The sequence below is a fragment of the Dama dama genome, chromosome 13 (genome assembly GCF_033118175.1).
Source record: "Dama dama isolate Ldn47 chromosome 13, ASM3311817v1, whole genome shotgun sequence".
In the NCBI taxonomy this organism is placed as follows: Eukaryota; Metazoa; Chordata; class Mammalia; order Artiodactyla; family Cervidae; genus Dama; species Dama dama.
In genome coordinates, this window is record NC_083693.1 from 41,733,823 (window position 1) to 41,760,957 (window position 27,135).

At 47.9% G+C, this 27,135-nt stretch overlaps 1 protein-coding gene and 1 pseudogene across 8 annotated transcripts in view; both read right to left on the reverse strand.

The window, feature by feature from the left end:
* Nucleotides 1–2,269: 2,269 nt before the first annotated feature.
* On the reverse strand, nt 2,270–4,985 carry LOC133068011 (14-3-3 protein epsilon-like; annotated as a pseudogene).
* Nucleotides 4,986–6,213: 1,228 nt separating this feature from the next.
* The window catches only part of PPCDC (phosphopantothenoylcysteine decarboxylase), a 44,844-nt gene continuing 23,922 nt past the window's right edge, over nt 6,214–27,135 (reverse strand). For 2 of the 8 annotated variants that reach the window (XM_061158981.1, XM_061158976.1), the window contains one exon: nt 26,190–26,813. In XM_061158981.1, coding sequence (XP_061014964.1) covers nt 26,728–26,813 — 86 coding nt within the window. In that variant the 3' untranslated portion in view covers nt 26,190–26,727. Of the gene's footprint in view, nt 6,238–9,712; nt 11,305–21,567; nt 23,878–26,189; nt 26,840–27,135 lie in introns of those variants that run through there. The other 6 variants (XM_061158980.1, XM_061158974.1, XM_061158975.1 and 3 more) reach the window with 6 other exon arrangements.

The following is a 27,135-nucleotide window of genomic DNA, read 5'->3' on the forward strand; positions in this document are numbered from 1 at the left end:
GTGAGCAGGGATAGGGACTAGGCAGGCAGGCAAAAGGTGTGGCTAAGGCCGGTCAAGCCCTGTTGGGGAGCTGTGGGTCCTGCCCTATGCAGCCTGCCCAATAAGTGGGCAACAAAGGCCTGCCTGTCCACTGGGGTGAGGGAAGTGGCTGAGCCATAGTCAGGAGCCTGCAGAGTCACTGTCCATAGGAACAGAGGCTAAGGCCAAACAAGATAGGATTTTTCAGGGGCTGTCAACCTCCAGTATAAGGCCACAGGTCCTGGAATGGGAATCCTGGCAAGACTACATTTCAAAGTCAAGCTTGGAGTGTTGTACACCCCAGATTCAGGCTGAGACCTCAGTGAGTGAGTGCCTGCCCAGGGTGAGGGAGGCCTGGTCAGTCACACCTGGGTACCCTTTTGAACATTAAACACGGAGAGGTCAGGAGCAAACCTGACCCACACCTTCCCCCCTTGGAGCTGCTGAAAGGGCAGCTCTCACAAGCCCCAGTACATCCTGGGGATGGGCAAGGGCAGCCAGTTCACAGTTAGTGATTTATAACCTGGTCTGGCTGTATATGTGTGCGTGCTCAGTAGTTCCGTCACATCTGACTCTGCACGACTCCACGGACTGTAGCCTGACAGGTTCTTCTGTTCGAGGGATTCTCCAGGCAAGAATGATGGAGTGGGTTGCCATTTTCTACTCCAGGGCATCTTCCCAACCCAGGGATCGACTGCATCTCTTGCATCTCCTGCATTGGCAGGTGGGTTCTTCACCACTGTGCCACCTGGGGAGCTCCCAGTCTGGCTATATAAGTTGGACCAAATGGATAGTACTGTAGGAATTTGGTTATTATGAAATAGTCTTCTTTTTCTCTTATAATACTTTTTTTTCTTATAATACTTTTTAACTTAAAAATTTCTAATGTCCATGTGTCCATATCAGCTTTTCAGGGGTTAGTATTTATATGACATCACTTTGTAACCTTTAGCTTTCACCTTCCTGCATCTTTCTATTTAAAGTGAGCTTTTTGTAAACAGCAGGGTTAGATTTTGGTTTTTATTTAGTCTGATAATCTTTGTCTTTTAATTGACATATTTATACTATTCATATTAATTAAAACTACTGGCATAGTTGGATTTACCTTCCTATTTGCTTTCTATTTATCCTTTGTACTTTTAGTCCTCCTTTTTCACTTTCCTTTGAGTTAATCAACTTTTTAAAATTTGTTATTATTTCATTTTGCTCTACTGCTAGCTTTTTAATTGCTTATTTTATTACGATATTAGTGTTCATCCTAGAGATTACGTCAGTTTACTATAAATTAGTTCTTTCACAGTTAGTACTTAATGCAAATACCTTAGAAGAGCTAACTCCCATCTTTGGTGCTGATATATATGTACACACACTCTGTCCATGGGATTCTCCATGCAAGAATACTGGAATGGATTGCCATGCCCACCTCCAGGGGATCTTCCTGACCCAAGGATTGAACCCAGGTCTCCTGCATTGCAAGCAAGTGGACTCTTTACCATTTCAGCCACAAGGGAAGCCTCCAAGTTTAGGCTGTGTTGTGAAAGTCACTCAGTCATGTCTGACTCTTTGAGATCCCATGGATCTCTAGCTTGCCAGGCTCCTCTGTCCATGGAATTCTCCAGGCCAGAATACTGGAGTGGGTAACCATTCCCTTCTCCAGGGGATCTTCTCAACCCAGGTGAACCCAGGTCTCCTGCATTGCAGACAGATTCTTTACCATCTGAGCCACCAGGGAAGCCCATGTGTGTGTGTGTGTGTGTGTGTGCATGTGTGTGTGTGTGTGTATAATTTTATTTATATATTTAAATATATATTTGTATTTTTATATACTGACATGGATTTACTTTTATGTTAAAAATCTTATGAGACATATGCACTACCGTATGTAAAATAGATTGCTAGTGGGAAGCCGCTATACAGCATAGGGAGCTTGGCGTGGTGCTCTGTGATGACCTAGAGCAGTAGAATAGGGGGTAGAGATTAACTGCTTTACAATGCTGTGTTCATTTCTGCTGTACAACAAAGTAAATCATCTCCAATAAAAACTTTTTAAAAATTTTATGATATTATTGTTAGCTTTAAGTTGGGTTTTTCTTTAATTAATTGGTTAATTTATTGACCATGTGAGTGTGCTTAGTTCTCTGACCAGGGATTGAATCTTGGCCCTTGGCAAGTGAGAATGTGGAGTCCTAACTATGGGACTGCCAGGGAATTCCCTATTGTTATTTTAGTAAATATTCATTTATAATTATATTCATTTTAATCTTTTGCTATGCCTTTATTCCTTCCTGCAGTTCACTCAGGGATCATTTTCCTTCATCCTGAAGAATTCCCATAAAAATTTCCTGTATTGCCAATGTGTACTAGTGACAAACCAATTTCTTTGAATTTTTGTCCACTTGCCAAAATTTTGAACACATTTATTTCCCCTTCATTTCTGAAGGATATTTTTCTGGGCATAGAATTCTAGATTGGTAGGGTTTTTTCTTTAGCACTTTAAAGATGTCATTTCATTGTCTTCTGACTTCCATAGTTAGCCATCAATTGTATTGTTAACTGGTTACTAACTCTCACTCTTTAAAAATATGATCACTTTAACAAAGAGCTAATGTGCCTCAGTGAGGACCCAGTGTAGCGAAAAACAAATTAATTTTTTAAAATATGGTTGTTTTTAAGATTTTTTATGGGCCTAGGTATAGTTTTCTTTATACTTATAATATTTGGAGTTTGTTTTATTTAGGTTTAGCTTTGTTTGTTTTATTTAAAATTAGGTTTGTTTTATTTGGGTTTCTTTTATTTCAGTTTAATGTTAATCCATGCTGTTTTTCAGTAAGAACAATACAGATCCTGTATCTATGGCTCAAGTCATAGATCCAGTAGTACAAATTAGCTTCAAGTTACACATACTGAATAAAGATGCTGAGGGAGCAAAGGAGGGAAGGGCTGGGACCCAGTGGGAGAAGGAAGGAGAAGAAACAAAGAATTGAACATGCATTCTGGCTTTTCCATAACACCTTCAATGCTAACCTGCTTCAGAGGAAGAGTAAAAGTAGGCAAGAATGAGCAGCCACAACTGTTAAACTGTTACGAGCATCGTGCTTTTCAACATTTCAACAGAAACACTTTTTAATAGCAAAACCATTACAAAAAACTCCCCAAACAACCTTTAACCACCTCAAGCTAAGATCCAATTAATTTTAAACATTGGTTTAAAACTCAATTTAAAGAATTAGAAAAAGGGAAAATGATACTACATACACCTCAGTAGTGTGATTAACCTTTCTCTTAGATGCTTGCATCACATAAAATTCTAATAGCTTTTGAATGTAATTTCCATTGCTAATGGTGATCTTGCCGCATCTGCAGGAGACAATACAGTAATGCTGAAAAAGCCTCTATGCAGTCCTGTTAGTGTTCTTAAAGATCCTAAAAGCTGGGACCAGTAAAATCCACAGAAATTCACTCTTGCCTTTAAGAACTTCAGAAAACCATTAAAAAAAAAAAAAAAAAAAAACCCAACAGGGCATGAACTAAAGTCTGAGGCCATATGTAAAAGTCAGATTTGGTGGTTCTTAGTAATAATGGGGGAATTTCCAAGATGGGATGGGAATGTCTGGGGTGGTCAGAGATGGTTTCTCATGTTGGCTTTTATGTGTCACTGATTTTCATCTTCCACATCCTGCAGTGCTTCTTTATTCTGCTCTTCACCATCACCCTGCATGTCTGAAGTCCATAGTGTCAGATTATCACTAACACCCATGTGATAGGTGTAGCGTCCTGATAGCTTCCCTCACTCAGTGTGGCCAGTTCTGCAACTGCATCATTAAAAGCTGCTTTTGTCAACCTGCAGGTATGCTCAGGGGAATTAAGAATTTCATAGTAGAATATGGGAAAACTGAGAGCAAGACCTAAGTGAATGGGATGTGCTGATGCAAGTTCTGTCATTGCAATAGCACTAGCAGCTTTATAAGCCATCAAGCTGTTCTCCACAGCCTCCTTCCTGTCATTTCTTGTGGCAAATTCAGCCAGATACCTGTGGTAGTCCCGTTTCATTTTATAATAGAAGAGCTTGGACTCAGCCAATGTTAGGGGTGGAATGAGGTGTTTGTCCAGTACACCCAGAATGTCACAACAGATTAACTGTAGCTCAGTCTCAACCATTTGCCGATATTCCCAAATAATTTTTAGTTTGCCTTCTCCTCCCTTGTTTTCTTCTTTGTTGCTGATTATTCTCCAGGAAGCTCTTCTAGTTCTAACCAAATTTTTATATGCACAGATAGGAAGTTTCTTCCTTCAACTGTCAACTCCACATCCATCCCTGCTACTTTCTTCACTGATTTCACCATTTCATCACATTGCTCGGCCTGCTCAGCCAGCTTTGCCTGGTACACCAGATTGTGAAGGATGGAAGCAGATAGCGTCTCCCACTCTCAGCCTCTCACTCCACATTTGAGCAACAAAAATGGCAGTGTCTCAATCCTCATTGATATTCATTAATCTGTGGCTTGATGCCTTTCATCATATTTAGGAAATTCTCAGTCATTATTTATGCAAATATTTGAGCATGTCCTACACATCTCTTATGCTCAGCTCTGTTTATTCCTCAATTCTTTTTCACTCTATGCTTCAACCCAGATATTATCTATTGATTGGTCACTAATCTTGTCTTCTGCTGTATACAGTGTCCTGTTAGACCCATTCAGTGAGTTCTTAATTTCAGATATTTTGCAATCTATAACACCAATTTTTTTCATTCTTATAGATTCAAGTTTTCTCTTTAAATACTCAAGCTTTCACCCATTTTGTCCATCTTTTGCTCTATTCTCTTTAACGTATTATCCTTACTTATTTTAAAACCTTTTTTTGAGATGTCACCTCCTGTTTGGTCTAAGCTCGCTGCATCTCAGTTTGGAAAATGGCCTCAGGAAGAAAGTTGGTTAAATATGGGGCTCACTTTGTGTGTCCTCCATCTGTCAAAGATCATAACCTTGTTTTGCCTGATGTCTAGTCCCTGCAAACTATTGTTGTTTATACTATTGTGAGGAAAAGTTGAACATATGGCATGGGGGTGGGGATGGGGGCTGTGTAAGAGAAGTGGACAGACCTTGAAGGATCAGGAGGTGCCATAGAATTATCCACCAAGCCCTGTTGTCCTGACTCCATAGTGCACTGAATCCAGTGCCATATTCCAGCCCCAGGGCGCACACAGCAGGGACAGCAGAGTGGCAAGGAAGTGGCGGGAGCCTGGAATCCAAGTCTTAATGGCTCCCAATGGGCCACAGGGGTCTCTGCAAATGACTGGAAGAGGGAACAGGAAAGCAAGAATAGTCTTTGGGCCTAAGTTTCTCAGCCAGAGGGGCCATGTGGAAGACCCTAGGAGGAGGACGGGGCAGCTTTCTTAGAACAACCATCCAACCAGAGGAAGCCAGTATTCCATGTCTACCCAGAGCACTAGGGCCCTCACTACTGTCTTCATTTATTTGCATCTTTTTGCATGTCATTTGTCATTTGCATAGGGTCTCATTTTATGTCAAATTCACAGTCTCTGCTTATTCCTCCCTATTTGGGTATAGGGAAAAGTGGACCTTCAGCTAAATCCCCCTTGGGGAATTTTATTTTAACTCTTAGTATACCACCAAGGTCATTCAGACTGAATTTTAATTTTTAAGCTCCTTTTCTGAGCAGCTTTAACTATTAATAAGAATTGATTATTTTATGACTTTTATCCTTTCACAGGGGTCTTCCAAAAACCAAAGAGAGATTTCAATTATTTTTTAATAGAATAAAGCTTGTTCTCTCTTACAATTACCAAAACGATCCACTGGATTCTTTATAAGTCCAAAATATATCAATTACTGTATTGATCCATTGGATCCTTTGTAAATTCAAAATATATCCTAGATCTTAAAACATTTTGCTATTTCACCCTCTTAGGAACTATTTTTCATCATCACTCATTAATTATTCTCAATCATGCTTTTTAAAAACAGAGACTAAAGTAATAAGAAAACAAGAGAATGATGGAATTGCCTGGAAGGCAATTCAATGGTGATATGATTCATTACTATTCTACCATCTTTCAGTTTTCTTATTGCTCTGTCAGAAGCATTAGGTATCTTTCAAGAAGGTATAAACAAGTCGGTCTGGAAACATTATATCTTTGTTCATTTGCTTGTTTTAGCTTTCATCACACAAGATGAGAGTCCAGAATATTTCATTTTCCTACAAAGAAGAAAGAGAAAAAACCAGACATTTCACAGTTACTGAGGTATCAGTACATGAATGCAGTGTGAAGCAGCCTTTCTAGGCCACAGTGATGATGGCACATGTGAGCTCAGTTGCTCAGTCATGTCTGACTCTTCGCAGCCCGCCAGGCTCCTCTGTCCATGGGATTTTCCAGGCAAGAACATTGGAGTGGGTTGCCATTTCCTTTTCCAGGAGATCTTCCCAACCCAGGGATCAAACCCAAGTCTCCTGTGGCTCCTGAATTGACAGGCGGATTCTTAACCACTGAGCCACTTGGGAAGCCTAAAGATGATGGTAAATTTATATATAAGCAATGTTGAAGTCTTTGAATCTTCAGATATCTTAGAAGAATTTTCTCGAATTCAAGAATTGCCCCCATTTCCCCAGAGAGTGGGGAGCTGGAGACTAGAGAGAAATGGTTCTTTTTCAGGGTCACTCTGTTCTTGGTCTGTCCTGTTTCACAGAAATGTGTGACTCAGCCTGCCTTTATCATAGCATACGGTAGGTGCTGCCCTGCAAGCTGGAACAGGGCTGGCCCTAGGAGTAAGGAGGCTGTCCAAATCCCCGCTCCTGAGACCTGGCACTCGCCCAGCTCATCTGCCACCCTTCCTTGGGCCTTGGGGCTCTTGAAGCTGTGGTTTTCCTCTGGGTGGTGACTCATTGCCCAAGGCCTGCCCTGCATATGAACCTCCCCTTCCCTGGGCCTCACTGACCGCCCTGAACCAGAGGCAGCTGTGGTTTCCCCTAAAACTGCAACCACAAACTGCCAAGCCCACCCCACCTACCCTCCACTACCCACTCCACCCCTCAGGGCCCTAGACCCAACCTTGGGGTGTCAAAGGAGAGAGAACGGAAGGGAGGCTGCAGCCTTCCATGAGACGAGCTTGGGGTTTATGGCGAGCTTTGCCTTTTATAGCATGAGTGTCAAAGATATATCCATTTCATAGATGGGGAGAATAAGGCCAAAATGTTTCAGGGGCTTCTTTCAAATTAATCTATTCATTCCTTCAGCTAGCATTTCTCAAAAGCCCACAAGAACACAGGGCAGTAGACACTGAGATGTGATGCCCACATTTCCTTTCAGGGAAGGACTTGGTGTTGGGGGCCCAGGGCAGGAGGACTATAGCTGTCAGCCCGTCCAGGGATTGCTTCAGCTGCAGATACTTGCTTTACCCTGGGCCATGCCCTTCTCTGGGCGATCTGTATCCAAAGACTGATCTAGCTGGGGTGCAAAGGCCCAGCTATTTCAGCTCAGTGTGGGACTGTGCGGGGCCGCTCCATGCCAAGCTCCCAGTGAGGAGCCCGGGCTGGGTGGGGCCTGCAGAACAGCTCAGCTTCTCCCTCTGCCCCTCGCTGCCTCTTCCCCTCCCTTCTACACTCATCAACCTCCAGAGCGCTCCCTGAAGAGCATCCAGCATGCTATACTTTGAGCCAGTCTGCTTCCCGGAGAACCTACCCTGCAATACTTGGCTTTCAAAGAGCTGCCAGCCCAGTGGCAGAGAGACAAGCAAGCAATGAAAGTGCAGGAAGGCCGGCCCCAGGGGGATGCAGCCAGCAGAGGCCCCGAAGCACAGGCAGGCAGAATCTGGGAGGCCCTGGCTAAGAGCACTGAGGCAAGAGCCTAAGCGCCTCTCACCGCCTGAAAGCTGCAGCGCAGACCCTTGGTTTGAAGGAGGGACACCTACCTCCCGTGATTTCCTCTGACCTAATCTGTTCCTGGAAGAAACACCCCCCGAGGGGGCCCTCTCCCAACTGTCTTCCTCAAATACACACTCTAACTGTGGGTCCAGGTGTCTCTTATGTCTCCAGGGCCTGGTGGCCAGCCAGAGGCAGCTGCAGAGCTCTGGGGCTGCTCATGGGAGCTGTTCTGCATCTTGAGGGCTCAGAAAGGAGAGCAGACCCTTAGGTCAAGCAAAGGAACCCTAGGATTGTGAGGAATACAACTTGGTTTCAGTCCCACAAAGAGAAACATGGCCAAGAGAGCAAGCAAGCTCCCCTCACTGTGGGCACATTCCCACAGTATGGTCCAGCCTGCATCTTGCCATGCATCTGGTGATGTGAAACTGTGACCCTATGTCCCCTCCAACCAGAGGTCCCAGAGCTGACAATTCAGATCATTAGGAAGGTCCTTCTTCCCTGGAGCCTTTCCTCTGTCTCCCCAGGGCCTTCTTCAAGAGTCCTATTCTGGCTTCAGGGGCTGTGGAATCTGTGCCGTCTGCCCAAGGCTGATCCTCAGCATAAAGAATCCACCCTTTGGGCCCCTAATCTGATCCCAAGTCATTGTGGGATCTTGGGAACATTCCTCTGCCAGGGACCTCATTTTTCCATCTGTCTGACACTGGGGCAGGAGAGGAAGTCTTTCAGCTTCCTGACTGCCCTGACATTTGTGACCCAGTAGTAAATCAAGTTTATCAAAACCATGATCCTGTGCCTGCCCTCCACCCATCCCCTTTGTCTCCCCACCCACCCTCCAACTTTCCCAGGCCCAGCATCTGCCACTGCCCCTTTCCTGACCATTCACCTCTCCTGGGACTGATAAGAGATGAGAGGGTTTGAAGTCAGCCTTGCTTCCCATCTGACCGTAGAGGATACTCAGAGAAGGTGCTGGTCACTACATGTAGAGAAGCAGCTATAACAAGCCAGTGTTCCGGGAACTCCTGGAAATCATGTTGGAGAAATGCTTCCCTGGTAATGGATTGGACTGAAGAGTCCAGGGTGGGAAACAGCCAGTTCAAGGCTGTACTTGAACACATGGATTTGAGACGTTATTCCCTTGCAGCAGAGAAATCAGAAAAAGTGCTGTTCATGCCAGACTCCCTTGTTGTGAGCAAGGATGACTCATCACAGGCAATCTCTGCTCAGAGTGTACCATGGGCCCATCATCCCCCACAAGGAGGACCAGTGGGAGGGGACAGAAATGGACTGGGCACAGGCAGTGGCTTTGAATCTAGTCCAGGATGAAGGGAAACCATGCCAGAGAGTTTAGCCAGGCCACAGCTGCACCAACTTTGCCCCTGAGACAGCACTGGAGAGGAGTGGAACCCAGCCATCCATTCTTCTCGGCCAAGCCCAACTTAGGTTTGGTTGTGAACGTTACTAAGGGAGTTAGTGGCCAGTGATGGGGGCTCAGTCTGCAACCAGCACCAGGGATCAGTCTACGACCAAGGTCAGTGCTCAGAGCACTGTCAGAATGAGAACCGAGCCTTGATGACATCAAGGGCCCTCACATTAATTTCCCTCCAGGTGCGGCTCAGAGCCAGGTAAGTTGTGGGAAGTTTGGGGTGGAGGGGAGGGTCTCTGTTTTCCTGTGTACAACATGGGGATATTTATTTCTGTCCTGCCTGATAACCACAATCTAAACCATATGCCAACTTCATGCTTTACGAAACACCATCCCTTTTGACCCTCACAAGAGCCCTTATCAATACCTGCCTTGCAGGGTGAGGATGCACTTTATGAGATGCTGAAAAGATGGGTGGGGTTGTTTGCTCAGTTTTTTCTTTGCATAGATTATGTATCTTTTTTTTTTTTTTTGGCTGTATCGGGCCTTAGTTGCAGCTGTGGCATGTGGGATCTTTCCTTGCAGCATGCAGGCTCTCCAGCACAAGGGCTCAGTAGTTGTGATGCGTGAGCTTACTTCCCCGACTGGGGATTGAACCAAGTTCCCTGCATTGGAAGGCAGATTCTTAACCACTGGACCGCCAGGGAAGTTCCCCAATTGCTGTTTTAAAAAAAGGAGAATTCAGAGGATGGGAGCATCTCAAAAGGGAAGGCTCTTACTGTTATCATGGTTTCTTTTCATCTGTCTTTCAGTTAATTTTTATCTTCCCAAACTCATGTGCAAAAAATGTTTGCAGAGTCAAACTGTGCCAAAGTGTTAGAACAAAGACAGCACTCTCCTATGTCACTCCATCCTGCTCTTTCGAAGTGACTACTTCAACTCACTCAGTTATTTAGGAGACAAAAATCAGAAGAAGACAAAAATCTCTGCAAGGAGATGAAACCAGTCAATCCTAAAGGAAATCAACCCTGAATATCCATTGGAGGGACTGATGCTGAGGCTGAACCTCCAATACTTTGGCCACCTGATGCAAAGAACTGACTCATTGGAAAAGACCCTGATGCTGGGAAAGACTGAAGGCAGGAGGAGAAGAAGATGACAAAGGACGAGATGGTTGGATGGCATCACTAACTTAATGGACATGAGTTTGAGCAGGTTCCGGGAGATGGTGAAGGACAGGGAAACCTGAAATGCAACAATCCATGGGGTCGCAGAGAGTCAGACACAACTGGGCAACTGAAAAACAACAACAAAATAAAGCATTTATTGCTATTATTTCTATCTCAGAGAAGTCCAATTTAGATACTGTCTCTTGGCATTCCTCTCATGACAGATGAGATTCACTCACACTCTTTCCTCTCCTTTTGATATCATAACACCACATTTCTTGGTTACATTCACAATCAGTAAATGGTGCTCACTGCTAAGCCAAGTAATATGCTGTCCTTTCCTTTCTTCATAAATACCTGTCCTTGCTTCATAAACTTCTTTTCTTCTTCAGAATTAATTGTTGACTCATTTTTTCATTTGCTTTTTTTTTTTCTTTTGACACATCCCACACCCTGCAAAAGTCCTGTAAAATGATTCTCGATACACATTTTCACTATAATTCCTTATTTTTTTTAACTCTGAGACACCCCTCCTGGAGCCCCTGGTTCTCCTGCCTCCATCTGAACTAATAGCTCTAGATCAGCCCCACGGCTATCATCCTGTGCTTCTTCCCTTAATGATCTCTGTTTTTCCTGCATTCTATTTCTTCTTTTTTTCTTCACAACAAAGACCACACCATTCATTTACAAAGGCCAGTGTGGGAGTTGGGCAAGGTAGGGAAGGAAAGTCACACAGACATCCTCTCTGGATTACTTGGGACTCTTGGAGAAAATTCCATTCTTCTTGCCTCCATATTCTCAGTAGTGGGTCCTTATTTCTTCTTTCTTGGTTTATGCCCTTCTGTGGGCTGGAGCACATCCTCCGGTAGCTTCCTGAGGAAATTTGCATGTGAGATAAAATTTTTCAAACCTTGTCTATCTGAAAATATCTACATTCTCTTCTCACACTGTATTGATAACTTGGAAGGGTATATAATTCTCAGCTGAAAATAATTTTCCTTCAGCATCTTTACGGCATTGCTTTGAGGATTTCTGGCTTCAAATATTGCTATTAAGAGATCTAATGCAGACCTGATTCCTGATCCTTTGTATAAGATCTGGTGTCACTTTCTAGAAGCTTCTACAGTCTGATCCAAAGAAATGAAGTCCCTTTGCAGGAGTAAAACAGAGTAAGGCCCTGTGGGGCTCCCAGGCAAGGAGGACTTCCTGTCCCTCATTTCTTGTAGGCAAGACTCCAGCCTTCATGACCTTCTCTGAGTTCCAAAGGGCAAATTTGAACAGTTGCTAATCAAGGGAGGAGAAGCCAAGAAACCACCTGAAGCCAGATTAAAGGGACCACAGAAGCTCTTCAAGATTAGGAGACCTGACCACTTGAGACGGGATTAAAGGAGTGCAGGCCCTACACACAGCCTAATCTTGTCAGAGATCCCACTTCTGAATCACTGTTATAAAACCCTTCATCAAATCCTCTCAGGTTGGGACACATAGTTTTTCAAGGCAGAAACTTGGTGTGTCCTCCTTTGCCTGGCAAAGTAATAAAGTTATCCTTCTCTACTTCACCCAAAATTGTCTCCCAGATTGGATTTGGCATCAGTATACAGAAAGGCCAAGTTTTTGGTGATCAGAGTAGTATTTGAGCCTAGTCTCTGAAGTTTGTTCTGATCTCAGGAGGGTTTTTGTCAATTAGCTCTTTGCTTCTCTCTACAAACTTCTAGTTGGTCTAATTTTTAGCTAGCTTTTCTCAAAGCACTACCAGACTTAATTTTTTACCACCAATATCTCCATTGTTTTGAGAGCACCGATGTGCTTAAATTTCCCCCACACTCTGTGCAAATAAAGCCAGTTCCCTTGAGGAGAGCATCAGAGTTTTTATGGACTTCCTCTTTGTATGAAACATCTGTACCACTGCTCTGAAACTGGTGTCTTGGAGTGATGTCCCTGCTTTATAAGGATGCTGGGTTGGGGCAGTAGCCTTTGGTCTTCTAAACTAGCCTCTCCTAGAATGCAACCTCCACTCTATAAGTGAGAGAGTCAAGGTCTCAGTATCATCTGGTTTCCATGTCTAGGGTAGACATTCCACCTTAAGTTGGAAATGGGTTGAGGAAAAAGGCCCCAGGCTTCTCAGTTACTCCTACCTGGAATACACCTCAACACAGAGGTGAGGGAGATGAGACATGCTGGTGGCCTGTCACTCCCAGGGAGATCCTGCACCTCTCAGCTGGGCACTGGGGATAGAGAGAACCCTGTGTTCTTGACTGCAGCTGCCTAGAGTGGAACTTCTTTCCCAATGACCTGGGAGGGGAGAGGGAAAGCAGGGCTCTAACTCTTCTTACTGTCACCAAAAGCTCAGCCTCTCTGTACATTGGTGCCACCAAATCAAATCTCAGAGGCATTCCCCTTTTCTGTTGCTTTGGCCTCTCTTACATGTTAAAGACTTACCTCAAATGTCTGAAAACTAGCTATTTGGCAGCTGACATCCCATCCTGAAGGCATACTCATAGCAACTGGAGATCACTTTCTATGGAGAAGAAAGAGGGCCAACCTTGGAATTGGCCACACCTGGCTCAAAATCCATCTCCACATTTTTTACTCCGATTGGGTAAATCCTCTGTGCATCATCTTCCCTCTTAGTAAAATAAAAATAATAATATACCTGCTGATCATACACAAACAAGTGCTTGGCACACCGTAGGTCCTCAGGAAATGTCCACATCCCAGCCTCCCCCATTCAGAGGCTGATCTAAGACACCTCAATCCTTATCATCTACACTGACCATTGGCATGCACTTCTCTTCCTTCTCTCTCTCCTTCCCTATTAACAGCATATGCTTGTGATCATGCCTCTACTAACCATGGAGGGACAGCCCATCCCTCATAATAAGATGTTGCCACCATGCTGCCTTAAAGCAAATTTTGGTGTCAGATGGACCTGAGAGTTAACAGATATGATGTAAAGTCAGATTCTGAGCCTTGAGTTAACAGATATGATGTAAAATCAGATTCACCCAGTGTCCCCAAGTGAGACCCCTAAATATTTACTACAATCAAAAAGATAAGAGAAGACAGGAACAGGATGATCTGAGGGACTCAGAACCCACCCAAGAGGAAGACCCTCAGTGACAACCAGCATCTGAACCTCAGAGAAGAGGTTCCTCTCTGCCTGGAGCAGAGGGAGTGAGTCTTCAAGTCTTCCAATAGACTGGAGACACGGTTTTTCAGGACAGCTGTTGAACTTCATGTACCACACCCCATTCCCACATTACCATGCCTCCCACTTCCCTCCAACTCCTTCCTGCTGCGCCCATTTTGCTGCTCAAGCCCAGGCCATGGCTCTGTTTCCTAAAGGGCACCATCTCCCAAGGCCTTGAAGCCAAAGGAGACAGGGATAGACTCCCTCAGGCTAGCAGCAGGGCTCTTGGCCTCTACCTGAGAATCTGTGTGTTCTCGCCTCCCTCAGAACATTCTGCACCAGCCATCTGACTTCAAAGGCTCCCTGGAGCTGGGCCGGCCTGATCCTGCCATGGTGGGTGCTCAAGCCTGAAGCCCCAGGGCCCAGGATGAGAGCTTGGCCAGCCCCATGCCGTAGCCAGGGCTCTCTAGAAAGGGCATTCCATACACGGAATTCTACACACCTGAACCTTCTGCTGGGAATGTGTGCCCCCAGGCCTACACACATCACACTGCGGTGGCCGGTCACCTGAGCAGAACCAGCACATTTGGTGCTCAGGGCTTTTCTTGCACTCCCGTGACCCCATCGTTCATCTGTCGCCTCTCCCGCATTTCTGAGGGGGCAACTGAGCACATATGCAGAGACACACCTGGGAAACTCGACACCCCTCCGTCTAATGGGCCTCAAGGGGCACCTCCAACAGGCCTCACACTGTGCTAGGTCAGGCAGGGAGAAAAACAAACAGCTCCCAGAATGCTTCCCCCTCCTGCAGCTAGCTGGAATAAAAGGCAACAGCTGCCAAGTGTCCAATGATAAAGCTGTGGGAGTCTAGGGGATCGAGCCGTTTTAAAAGGATGGACCTGAAAGTGTTCTCTAGCTTGATCTGGGTGGCATAGTATATGCTCTAATTTAATTTTAAAAACCGTGACTGGCCCTAGCCCCTCAAACTCAGCAGAGACTAGACCGGCCAAGTGGAGAGCAGAAGACAGGTGAGAGAACCACTGACAGGACCAGGTCTGGAGGCTGTGGATGGCAGTGGGAAGTTGCAGTGGACGTGGGTTGGAGCCCTTGTCAGGAAAAAAGGGCAAAGTCTGGGCACTACACAATGTCAGAGACAGAGGGGATCAAGAGTGAGAGTTCTGAGGTATGAGGGCCAGGGAAGCCTCTCTTTAGGGAGGTCAGGGTGCTCTGGGAAGTCCTGGTGATGGGGAAGCCCACACAGGTGATGGGGACAGGGGGCAGTGGTTTGTTGGCTTCTCCTAGGTTCTGATTGAGTGGGGACTCCATGATGGGAAGCTGGAAGGTCCAGGGCACTAGAAAATATTCAGCATTTTGAAAAAGGTGACCTCAGATAGTCCAGCAGCAGCCAGTTCACAGGTCCGAGACCTCCACCATTTCCAATGCCTGGTTTCCCCAAAGCAGTCTAAGCAGAACCGCAGAACAAACCTAGAGCCCGGCCCAGGCTAGGCAGGGTCAGCCTCACCATCTGTGTGGCCTAAAACCCTGTGTTTGCTGGACATGTGTGGTGGAAAGGTGGACACTATGTGCTCTGTCAATGTGAGGGCTGAATCTAGACCACCCGTTAGGCTAGGCAGGAGCCCTCTCCGCATCTCTGGTCCTCCGGCATCTGCTCCCAGCATAAGAGGCTCACTACCTCATATTTTTCACTCCATTTTCATAATTCCTAAGTTCCAGGATGTTTTTCCCTCTATGGGGCTGGACTCTGCCTCCAGGAGATTCCTCAGAGGTCTAGGCTATCCCGGTCTCCCCAGGCTGCTTCTCCCTGTCCATCTGGTCTGATACAGTGTGCTGGCTCTTCTGTGGCTATTAGCGCTGGGGGCCCTGAAAGGATCCTAGCCCTTGAGGTAGTCTCAGTCAGAAGGAGGAACAATCTCCTCCTTTGACCTGCATGCCATGCCACTGTTAATACAGCCCAAACTTTGGGGGAAGCGAAGTGCGTTGTATGTTCACTTCAGCTCATGAGAGAGAAAGTTCTCATTTCATAGGCACGTGGCTTGGTTTCCCACAGCCAACTGCTATTGGCCCCAGGCCCTGTCCCGTTGGGCCTCTGCTCACCTTATTCCCTTCCACCCACTACCACCAGTTTGTTCCTTTGGTGAGTCACTTCACCTCCCCCAGCTTCAGTTTACTCACCACTAAGACGGGGATGGGAGCAGTGTGCACCTCGCAGGATGACGGATGAAGTACAAGTCTTGTGTGCAAAGGGCCTAGCACCAGGGCTCAGCACAGGTGAGTCTCCTCCCCCGGAAGCTGGTGAGAGGGGCGTGTTCACAGCCCAAGACTTCTAACAGGCAGGTTCTCATCACCAGACGGGGCTCCTTGGCCGCAGGCAGAGCCGTCGGGGCGGGGAAGAGGTCTGGCTCTTACTGCAGGATTCCTTTGGGAATTCTCCAGTCTAGTCTAGTCCAGGACTATCTTTGCTCTCTGATGACCTCAGAGCCCCTTCATCGTCATTCCTCTTTCAGAGCCACAAGGAAAAGGCATACTTTACTGTCTGCACTTTCTAACCAAGTGAACAAGGCTCTGAGGCTCAGCTGCACGGGGCATCCTCCCCTAATCTGGTCCTGGTGGCTGCCCCTCCCAGCGGGCTCAGGCGCTGCCTTTCGAATGCTGCAGACAGGGGTCTGAGTCCTTGCTCTCCCTGTGCCTTGGTCAGCCTGCTCTATTAGAAAAGGCTTCCTTTTCTTCGTACCCCTCTTCCCTTGGAACTACCATCAGGGATGAATAAATGGAGAAAACCTGACACGATCCGAGAAAACCTTCTAGGCCCCTTACTTTTGCCAGCTGGGCTTTGTCTGCTTCCTTGTGAGATGTGAGACTGTTGGTCAAGGCTGTATCTGGGAAGAAGCGAAGCAGGGGTTAGCCCCAGGCCACCAGAAAAACCCATCCTGTTCTCAAGGGGCTGGTACTTGAGGCAACAGTGAAAACCCCTGAAGCATCTTCAGGACACATTTAAAGCCACAAATTGCACAATCCAGTACCTGAGCTTTCTATTTCAAGGGCCAGTGCTGGCCCCACCCACACTGGTAAGCCCCTCCCACCGACTCTGGCCTACGTGGACCCTTCCTCCTCAGCCTAAACTGGTTAGCTTTGGGCTTTACAGAATCTGGGTCAGGTGTGCCTTCTGGCCCCAGGCCTTTGTACACACTGCACCCCAATCTTGCCATCCCTACTCTTCGCTAATGCCCACACCCTTAGAATTCAGCCCAGGTGGAACCTCCTCTGGGTTTCCCAGGTGGCTCAGATGGTAAAGAATCTGCCTGCAATGCAGGTTCAATTCCTGGGTTTGGGAAAAGACCCTGGAGGAGGGCATGGCAACCCACTCCATCATTCTTGCCTGGAGAATTCCATGGACAGAGAAGCCTGGTGAGCTACACAGTCCATGGTGTTGCAGAGTCGGACACAACTGAGATACTAACACTTTGGGAACTTCCTCTGAGGTCCTTCCTCACTCCTCAGACCACCCCTGCAGGCTGGGTGGACTGTTCTGCTGGGCTCCCCTGGCACCCTAGGCCTACTTACCTCCATCCCTTCCTCCCTCCCTGTTCCTTGATGATAGGGCTGGGCCTTTGGTCCACGACAGTGTGTGGAACACAGAATTTGAGAAATGAATGAATACGGGGAGATTGTGCATGTAGGAGAGGAAGGTGGATGTAAACTCTCTGCACTTTCCACTCACTTTACCTGTAAACTTAAAACTGCTCTAAAAAATGAAGTCTTAGTTTTTTTTAAAAGATTTTTTATGAACGAAGAAACATGATCAGCCCTTGATTATGCAACATTAACTTGCAGAGGCCACAGGCTACTGTTCTTGAGGGAAGTACCCCATGCTGACTCGTCATCCCTGAGGGCAGGGACTTCTCTTCCCTTATCAGTCCTGCCAGCCCAGGTCTGAGAGCACAGAGGTGGTGTGTTCTGACTGGCGGGATGACCAGTGCCCAATTCCCTGCCCATCCACCTGTGATGCAATGAGTTAAGGAGCCTGCAAAGGTCATCTGAAGTTTGGACCGGGCCCTCCATTGTCTGTTATGGCTGCTGATCCATTCCTGGAATGTCAGGCTGGCTGGAGAAAAGAGCAGGAACTAACCCCAAGGCCCACAAACCCTCCACATGTGCGTGACCTTTCAGGCTTTCTGCCCCCGACCTAGAGTATTTCTACATCCCAAACCCTCACAGTCTCTCCAGGAGCCCCAGAGGGACTAAGCTGGAAAAGGGGTCAATAGACCAGAGGGGACAGTCCTGACTCCAGGATACCTACCATTCAATTTCTCAGTGTTCCTGTTCACCAGTCATGGACATGCAGCAACACAATGATGATTTTTTTTCTTTTCCCTAGAAATTCTGGCCTAGGCCACTGCCCCCTGGAGGTCCAGGCTGCAGAAGCCTTTGGGGCCTCCACCCTGCCCCAGCACCCCACTGTCCCCAGCCAGTGCTCACAGAAGTCCTGAAAGAGGCCACACAGAGGCTGTCACAGGGTCTGTCACACTCCAAGACCCAAGCCCTTTACCTCTGCTTCTCCAGTCGGTCTCTTTCTCTGGTCTTCCTCCAAAGGCCCTGAGCCTGGGAGGCAGCGTGACTCACAGCAAGAACCAGGACTTGCAGCCAGCCAGATCTTCCCCACTTAAAAGCTGTGGGACCTTGAGAAAGTGAAGTGATGCTTTTGAGCCTCAGTCTGTTCATCTGTCAAATGGGATAATACACTCTCCCTTAGGAACTGCTATGAGGATTACATCATAAATGGTAGCTGTGACTTCACAGGGTATGGCTTCCGAACAGTACTTCCTTCAGGTGCTCTGTGGTAGGGGGGCCACGCATCCTGGTTTTCCCAGGACAGTCCCACTTGATGCCTATTGTCCTGGCATATTTACTGCCCCTTTACATTCTCAGAAGAGCCCGCCTTCAACAAGAAGATGCATGGTCAGCCTACCTGCACCTCTCTCCATTCCCAGCTCAGGTCCAGTCTATGTGAGCAGCTTCATAACACATTCTCCTTTCCCTTCTAAGAGGCCATGGCTTGGTATGCAGTTGGGAGGGTTTTTATTTCCTTCTCTCTGAGCTTCAGGTTATTATTATTATTATTATTATTTTTAATAAGGATAGCAATGCCTATCTTGAAGGCTGCTAGAGGATGAAATGAGATAAGGTAAGCAAAGCACGTGTCTGGCACAGGTCAGGTGCTAGATAAACATGAGCACCCTTCTATGGCCTTCCCTCCCTGGTTCCCATCATGCCAGCTTCCCCTCCTCCCCCCATTGTGGGGCTCCAGAGCTCAACTTCTCTGCTACCAAAGAGAGTGGTTTTCAGAAGCTCCCAGTGACATATGAGCCCCCAAGCCCTGATCTCTCCCCTAAGTAAGAAATGATTTTCACCTCTACCCCCAAGCTCCCTGCAGGCCCTGAGGAGCATTCCAGCCTCTCCTTCCTGCGTGCATCCACGTGTTTCTACGGGCGGCATCCAAGCCAATCGCTATAGCCGGAAACCCTTCAGCCCTCATCTACCTTGCCCACACAAACAGAAGGCACCTTTGAACTCTACCCCCCCTACTTTTCCAGGAATCCAGAGGTCCCAAAAGGAGTCTGCGGGGCCTCCAGTCCCAGTGACCTATCTGGGCCAGCAGGCAAACAGTAACCATGTCATTGCAGCAGATAAAGCTGCCATGAGGCCAGCCTGTTACAGCAAGTAACTGGCATGCTCCTAGATCACACCTGGATTAGCAGCTGTCCTCCAAAGGCCGGGAAGTTCTCATCTCCCATCTGGCCCTTGCCCTCACAGCCGCCTACTGTGATACCACTGGCATTCCTTTGCTATTAGACAGCTAGCAGCTCTCCTGGCCTGCTCCTTCCCCTTGCCTTGCCCCAGGCAGCACCAAGCCTGCCTCGAATATTATGGAATATTTGGTTCCACCAGGAAGCTCTTGATGTAAACAAGCTGTCAGTCACTGGGAGCTGACTCTAGGGCTCTTTGTTCAGAGGCAGTTGCGTGACATTTCGGATTTTTGTGCTGCCCAAGAAACCACAGTGTATGTATAAGGGAAGCTACAGGATGGGAAATGTAAAGAAGCAGCTGCTAAATTGGGACTGAAAAAGGGTATCTGGTGGTGGTGGTGTGTGGGGGAGGGAGTGTTTCCACAGGTCCCAGGGAGGTAAATGCTAATGAGGATGGAAGTTCCGTTCTGCAGCGGCAGCAGCCTATTTGCAGGTGGCTTCAGGGAAGAAAGAGAAACTGGCTGGGTGACCTTCACTTTGCCATCTATAAAATGGAATTAAATATACTAGTTGATTCTATTATGAGGCTTTGTGTTTAGAGTTCAATGAAACTCTCAGCAGTATAAGGACCACACAATGCATACACATTAACCCAGATACAATCCAGGGCTTCATATGGCTCAATCCTGCAACGTCAACACACCAGAGAAGCACACACTGGCAAAGAAATTTAAAAGACCTAGTATTCTAGTGATTTCCAGTGGGAAAAGTGGGAAGGGAAAAGATAGGGACAGGGGATGAGGAGAGGCAAACTGAAACTGTAACTCAGATTGGGACTTGGACTCATGGTCTTTTAACTGAGATCACTCCTCGTCTCAGGACTTAAATTCATGATGTCTCATCACAGAAAGGAATCAGTGAGAGACAAAGTGATAGGTAAGAAGTATTTAGAGAGAAACACACTCTACAGAGTGTGGGCCATCTTGGAAGGTGAGAGCAGCACCAGGAAATAGGGTTTTTTATAGGGGTGGGTAATTTTACAGGCTAATGAGTGGGAGGAATATTCCAGCTATTTTGGGGAAAGGGTAGGAGTTTCCGGGAATGGGGCCACTGCCTACTTTTGACCTTTGTGGTTGGCCTTACAACTGTCACGGCCCCTGTGGCTGTGTCATGCAGCATGCTAATGTGTTACAATGAGCTTATACTGAGGCTCAAGGTCTAGTGGAAGTGGAGTTGTCCACCACCTTGGACCTATTTGGTTCTAACCAGTTTATGTCATATCCTTGGTTTATATTATTCTTTTAAAGGTTGTGCCCTGCCCCCTTCCCTCCTGTTTCAAAACTGTAGTGAAAGTTGCTAAATCGTGTCCGACTCTTTGCGACCCCATGAACTATAGAGTCCGTGGAATTCTCCAGGCCAGAATACAGGAGTGGGTAGCCTTTCCCTTCTCCAGGGGATCTTCCCAACCGAGGGATCAAACCCAGGCCTCTCACATTGCTGGCAGATTCTTTACCAGCTGAGCCACAAGGGAAGCTGAAGAATACTGGAGCGGGTAGCCTATCCCTTCTACAGCAGATCTTCCCATCCCAGGAATCAAACTGGGGTCTCCTGCATTGCATGCGGATTCTTTACCAACTGAGCTATTGGGGAACTACAATGTATACAATAAATAAGCCACAAGGATAACTGTACAGCACAGAGAATACAGCCATGGTTCCCCCATCCGGGATTGAACCAGCATCCCCTGTGTTGGAACGAGGATTCTTAACCACTGGGTCACCAAGAAGTCCCAAAGCAAAATTGTTTTTAGTGGGTGGGACTGGGGAACCGTTAATAAGTCTTGCACCACCAGGCACACAATTGTAATTAAGTTCTCCTTCCCCCTACTTGCCATTAAAGGACTGTGGTTTTAACACTTTCTGTGGTGGTGGTTTAGTTGCTCAGTCGTGTCCGACTCTTGCGACCCCATGACCTATAGCCTGTCAGGCTTCTCTGTCCATGGGATTCTCCAGGCAAGAATACTGGAGTGGGTTGCCATTTCCTTCTCCAGGGGATCTTCTCGACCCAGGAACTGAACCCAGGTCTCCTGCATTTCAGGCAGATTCTTTACCAACTGAACTACAAGGGAAGCCTAACACTTTAGTCTTGCTGATTTTCCTTCACATCGTGACATCGTGAAGGAAATCCCTGCAATCCGCTCAGGGAGCACCAGCCTGAGCACCACTCCCTCCAAAAGGTAATCGCCTGGCTGCTTCTCAATTCTGAATCACGGCAATCACTATGTCAAACAGTTTCACTTTTTATTTTCTCCATCACTTGATTGTTAAAACTGTTTTAAAGCCTTGAGTCTTCTCCCCATAAGACCATTAGCTCCTTGAGATCAGGGACCTCAAAAACTTATAAGGAGCACCCAGGGATACTCAGAAGTCATCTTCCTCTATTATTAGCTCATGACAAGAAAAACAGACCATTTCTACTCCAAAGGCCTTGATGGAAATCTCCAGACACCCCTGCCAAGTCTTTTGCATCAACTCCCTGCCAAGTCATTTTTAAGAACTTCTGGATAAAGGGCAGAGGGAACCCTTTAAAATATATGTGTATTTACGGCTTTTGTGGTGGATAATATATTCATCTGGCTCAAAACTTAAAATGAAGTCAGCTGCCTACCTTTGTTTCTCAACCACTCAGCTCCCCTGCTGCGAGGCAAACAATGGACTGAATTCTTGTTTTTCAATAGGTATTCTAGCAAACAGATCCTCATTTTCTCTCGTTTTGTGTTTTGTTTTTTTTTAATACACAAGTTAACATGCAATATATATTGCTCTCCATCTTGCGTTTTGTTTAATAACGTATCTCAGACATCTTCCAGGTCAAACCTAGAGAGCTTCCTCACTGTGGCTGTGCAATGTTCCCGTGCAAGGACGACCCTGATTTATTTAACCAACCAACCTTTTAAAAAATGCACTTGTTTACTTGGCTGCGTCAGGTCTCAGTCGCAGCACGCAGGGTCTTCTGTTGCGGCACCTGGACTCTCGAGCTGTGGCACATGGGCTCGGCAGTTGCAGCACTCCGGCTTCAGTTGCCCCACGGCATGTGGGATCTCAGTTCCCTGACCAGGGACCGATAACCACGTCCCCTGCATTGCAAGGCAGGTTCTTAACCGCTCGACCACTAGCTAAGTCCCACATTAACCAACCTTCAGTTGTTAGACGGCGAGAGTGTTTCCAGTCCTTTACTACCATATGCAATGCTTCCGTAACAGACTTGTTCAGACAAAATGTCACACTGAAATGAGAGTTTTCAGAATTGAGAGGCGCCAGGCAATGCCTTTTGGAGGGAGGGGCACTCAGGCTGGTGCTCCCTGGAGGGCCAGCAGAGCAAAAACAGGGGCAGAGGGTGGAGACACGCTGCCACGTGCTGATGTGGGCACCTGGGAGGGGGGGTCCTGGACTCTGCATGCTGGGGGGTCAGGAGCTGTACAGCGGGGCAGCCTCATGGTGAGTGTGGAGTATGATAAACATCTGCTGCATGGTACATGCAGGACAGAATGGAGACTTGAGGAGCTGGGGCCGGGGAGGAAGCCAGGGGCTAAGTCAGGGAAGCCAGGCTATGGTGAAAGCCTCCGCCACACCCGTGGCTCTGGAAAGAGAGGGGATTTCTAACTGAAATGAGGGTTTTCAACTTACTAGGTTGGTGAGGGCAAGGAAATGGCACCCTCATACTTTGCTGGTAGGAGTGTAAATGAATATAACCTCTTTGGAGATCTTCCCAACCCAGGGACTGAACCCAGTCTCTTGTGTCTCCTGCATTGGCAGGCGGACTCCTTACCACTGTGCTGCCTGGGAACCTTGCCTTTGGGCTACTGCTAGGTGGAATTGTTTTCTGTAGTCAAATTTATCAGTCTTTGCTTTTATGGCTCCTGGGTTGGGTGCCAAAGGAGCAAGACAGCCCCTCCTTCATCCCCCTCCAGCCCCCAACACACAGCTTTTAAAAATTCTGCCTGTACAAAAAGCTTGGAATGAATTGCCAGGTTTTTTGAGGAACAGGACAACTCCTGCCTTCCAGGAGACCCCGGTTTCAGGGAGACACAGAATGACTGCTGCAATTCCATAGTATAATAAACAAGACGGGGCACAATGGGAACGTGGGCTAGGACCACCTCATCCTGCCTGAGTTGGCCAGCAAGGCTTTCCAAAGGCAGTGGCATCCAGGTAAATCTGGAGGTGTGTGGGAAGCAGCCAGGAGAATGGTCTTCCAGTAAAAGTGGAAAAGCATATGCAAAGGCAAGAAGCAACAGGGCTCAGCCAAGGTTGTCCAGTCTGGCAAGAAGACAGGGAGCCCCACAGGGTTGGTGTGTGGTAGGGGAAGAGCTAGGAAGTAGACAGGGGCCAGATCACAGAGGGCCAAGAGCATACTGCCTGGAAGTCAGGGGGAGGTGGCAGGGGGACACATCAGCCGTGTGGAGGATGAGCTGGAGTCGGTCCAGAGCGGAGGCAGGGCCTTGGAGGCTTCCGCCTCTTGCTCAGCAGCAGCCATGGCAGCCTAGAGAGACTCCAAACAGCAAGAATTTCAGACCAAATGTTCTATTCTACCAAGCTTCCAGAATTCTATAAAAATCATCAGCGAAGCTAGCACCTTCTCTGAGAAACATGTCGACCCAAGATGATGACAACTTCAAGAGCTTTTTCCTGGGGAAGGTGGTGGTTGTCACCCCCACCTCAGCACCCCGCTGGCAGGTGGGGTAAGTGTAGCCAGGGCCCTAACTGCCCTCTCCTCTGCCCCAGCGTGGCCCAGGGAGCAGGTGGGCTCTCCAGCCCCTGCCCGTTCATCCAGATCCTCATTCCTTCAGAATGCAGGACTGCGACGATGGAGTGGTGGGCTCCTCACTGGCCCACGGCCCTGGAACATGTCTTTCCTTCCAGTCAACAAGGCTCAGTCCTGCTCTGAGCAGACAGGCCTATGAATTTCTCTACTCCTGTGACATTTTAAAACAGGCATCTTGTAGCAGGTTTCCTGAGCAACTGTCCCCCCTAAAGTGCTCAGCACGGAGCCTTGTACATAGCAAGCATGCTGCGGCACTTTCTGTTAAAACCGGAAGTCTTAGGGGACGTCCTTCGTGGTCCAGTGCTTAAGACTCCAAGCTTCCAATGCAGGGGGCGTGGGTTCCATCCCTGGTGGGCGAACTAAGATTCCACATGCTGTATGCAGTGTGGAGAAAAAGATCTTTTTAAAAACTGGAAGTCTCACCATTCATTAGGAGGTTGCTGAGGGAAAGGAAGGGTGATGTGGACAGAAGGAAGTCAGACTGCACGTAAACAGAACTTTGGGACTGCGTCTGGATTTCAGTTATCCAGAGCCTCTCCATGCCCGACCCCCAACCCAGCAAAACAAGTTGGTTCTTTTTTTTAGTGCCCTAAGGCAATTTTATCCCAAAGGATCACTTGATGAAGATAAAAGGATCTCTTTATCACAGAGATAAAGGCTCTTGGAGGCTGCTGGAGGCAGCCCTGGTTACCACCAGCAGGCCTCCTGTTGTTCAGTCGCTCAATTGTGTCTGACTCTTTGCAACCCCATGGACTGCAGCACACCAGGCTTCCCTGTCTGCCATCTCCCAGAGTCCCCCGGAGCTTGCTCAAACTCATGTCCATTGAGTCGGTGGTGCCATCCAACCATTTCATCGTCTGTCGTCCCCTTCTCCTCCTGCCTGCAATCTTTCCCAGCATCAGGGTCTTTTCCAATCAGTCCGCACTTCAAATCAGGTGGTCAAAGTACTGGAGCTTCAGCTTCAGTATCAGTCCTTTCAGTGAATATTCAGGGTTGATTTCCTTTAGGATTGACTGGTTTGATCTCCTTGCAGTCCAAGGGACTCTCAAGAGTCTTCTCCAACACCACATTTCAAAAGCATCAATTTTTTGGTGCTCAGCCTTCTTTATGGTCCAACTTGGGGCCCTCCCAAGGCATTTCTACCCTTCAGCGGTCTGAGGGCATGCAGGGGGATACTCACTCACACCAGCCTGGAAGGCAAGAAGGCCAAAAGCCAGCCCCAACCTCAGCTCCAGTCAAACAAGCTCCTCCCCACGCAGCCAGCAGACAGCAGTGGGTCAAAGGCAGGGGTAGCAGAGGGCTCCTGGGGCAGAGCTTGTTATCTCTGGAATATGCTGCTGCGGAGGCAGGCACAGACACTGAGGCCCCATCTCAGGCACAGCAAAGCTCATGAGGATGACACCAGGAAGCAAGGGGCCTGGGTTCCAGGGCAGGTTCCAACCCTGCTGGCTGTGTGCCTGTCACTTATATAAAGTGCACATCAGCTTACCGTCCATGATTTTGTTTTTCCCAAAATGACACAGTCTATTTCAGTAAACATTAGAAAAGCTCACTGGTATGAATACGTATCTGGTTGTAACTTCCATTTTATCTGACATTTACTATGTGAGAGGCAGTGAAAATATTAGTCGCTTTAGTCATGTCCAACTCTTTGCAACCCCATGGACTGTAGCCCGCTAGGCTCCTCTGTCCAGAGGACTCTCCAGGCAAGAATACTAGAGCGGGTTGCCATGCCCTCCTCCAGGGTGAGAGGCAATAGGGTGGGCATTTTATACACATTATCTTATTAGGTCCTCTCAACAACTCCATGAGGGTAGGATAATACAGATGAGGAAAGTGAGGGTCAGAAAGGCTGAGCCCCAAGCTGAGGTCCCACTGCTGGCACGCAGCAGAGCTGGGATCGGAACGAGAGGCTGTCTGGCTTCAGAGTCCTTTGCCCCAAACCACCAAATGATGTGAGGACTAAGGAGTGCTGGTCAGTTGCCAGCCTAGACCCTTCCCCAGCCTCTGACCTCTAAAACCACAGACAGGCTGCCAAGGAAGGAGTCTCTCAGAAGGTCACTTTTCTTTATTCTCAGCCTCAATCTCACAGCATGGTCTGAGGAAATCTCCAGGTCTGGCCAACTCGCAAGCTTCCCTGTGCCCACTGGGGAGATGAAGCTCCAAGGGCCCAGGGTCTCCAGCTGATGCTGTGGTGCTGTCGAGTCGCCCCTTCTAAAGGCAGGACCTGGGCACGACGTCGGATTAGGTTTCTCGGTCACTCCTAGGCCCCCTTCCCAGAGCACAGGCACACTTCTGCAGCTTGTCCTCTGGCTTGCTGCACCCACCCCAGGAAAAGGTGGGGAGGAACTCGGGAAAGCGGATGTCTCCTGGTTTGTAGAAGCTGGGACCTGGGCCTTTGGTCTACTTTCACCTGAGGTCAGGCCCTCGGGAAGCTCCAGAGCAGGCCCAGGCCAGACCACTACTCGGCGAAAGCAGAGGTCTTCACCATATTTTGGCAAAGTCCACTTTCTTCACTGACTTGGCCTGAAAACACCTCCTGAGTTCAGAGGGACACGGGGGACAGAAATCCTGGGCTCAACTCTGCTGGGAGCCGCCGTGCTGGGAGAGGACTTCTTTCACTTTATCCACAATGGTGCCCACCTCAGCCATGGCCCCCATACCTAGGGAGCAGAGTTCTTCTGTGGCCCTGCAGACCGGGGCAGCAGACCATCTCCCACTCACCCCTGCCCAGAGCTCCCCAAGTGTGCCACCCAGAGCCCAGTACCTGAGAAGGCCAGGACCAAGCCAGAGCCAGATCCATTGAGTCCCATCAGAGACACCCCGCCCAGGACAGGCCCCAGGAATGGTTACAGCAACCACCTTGAACTGTTCGGGCTGCATGCCAGGGAGGATACTAGGCACGTTACCTAACAACTCCAAGAGGGAGGAATTACCACTTCCATTTCCCAGGTGAGAGAGCTGAGCTGGAGGTCACAACGGGCT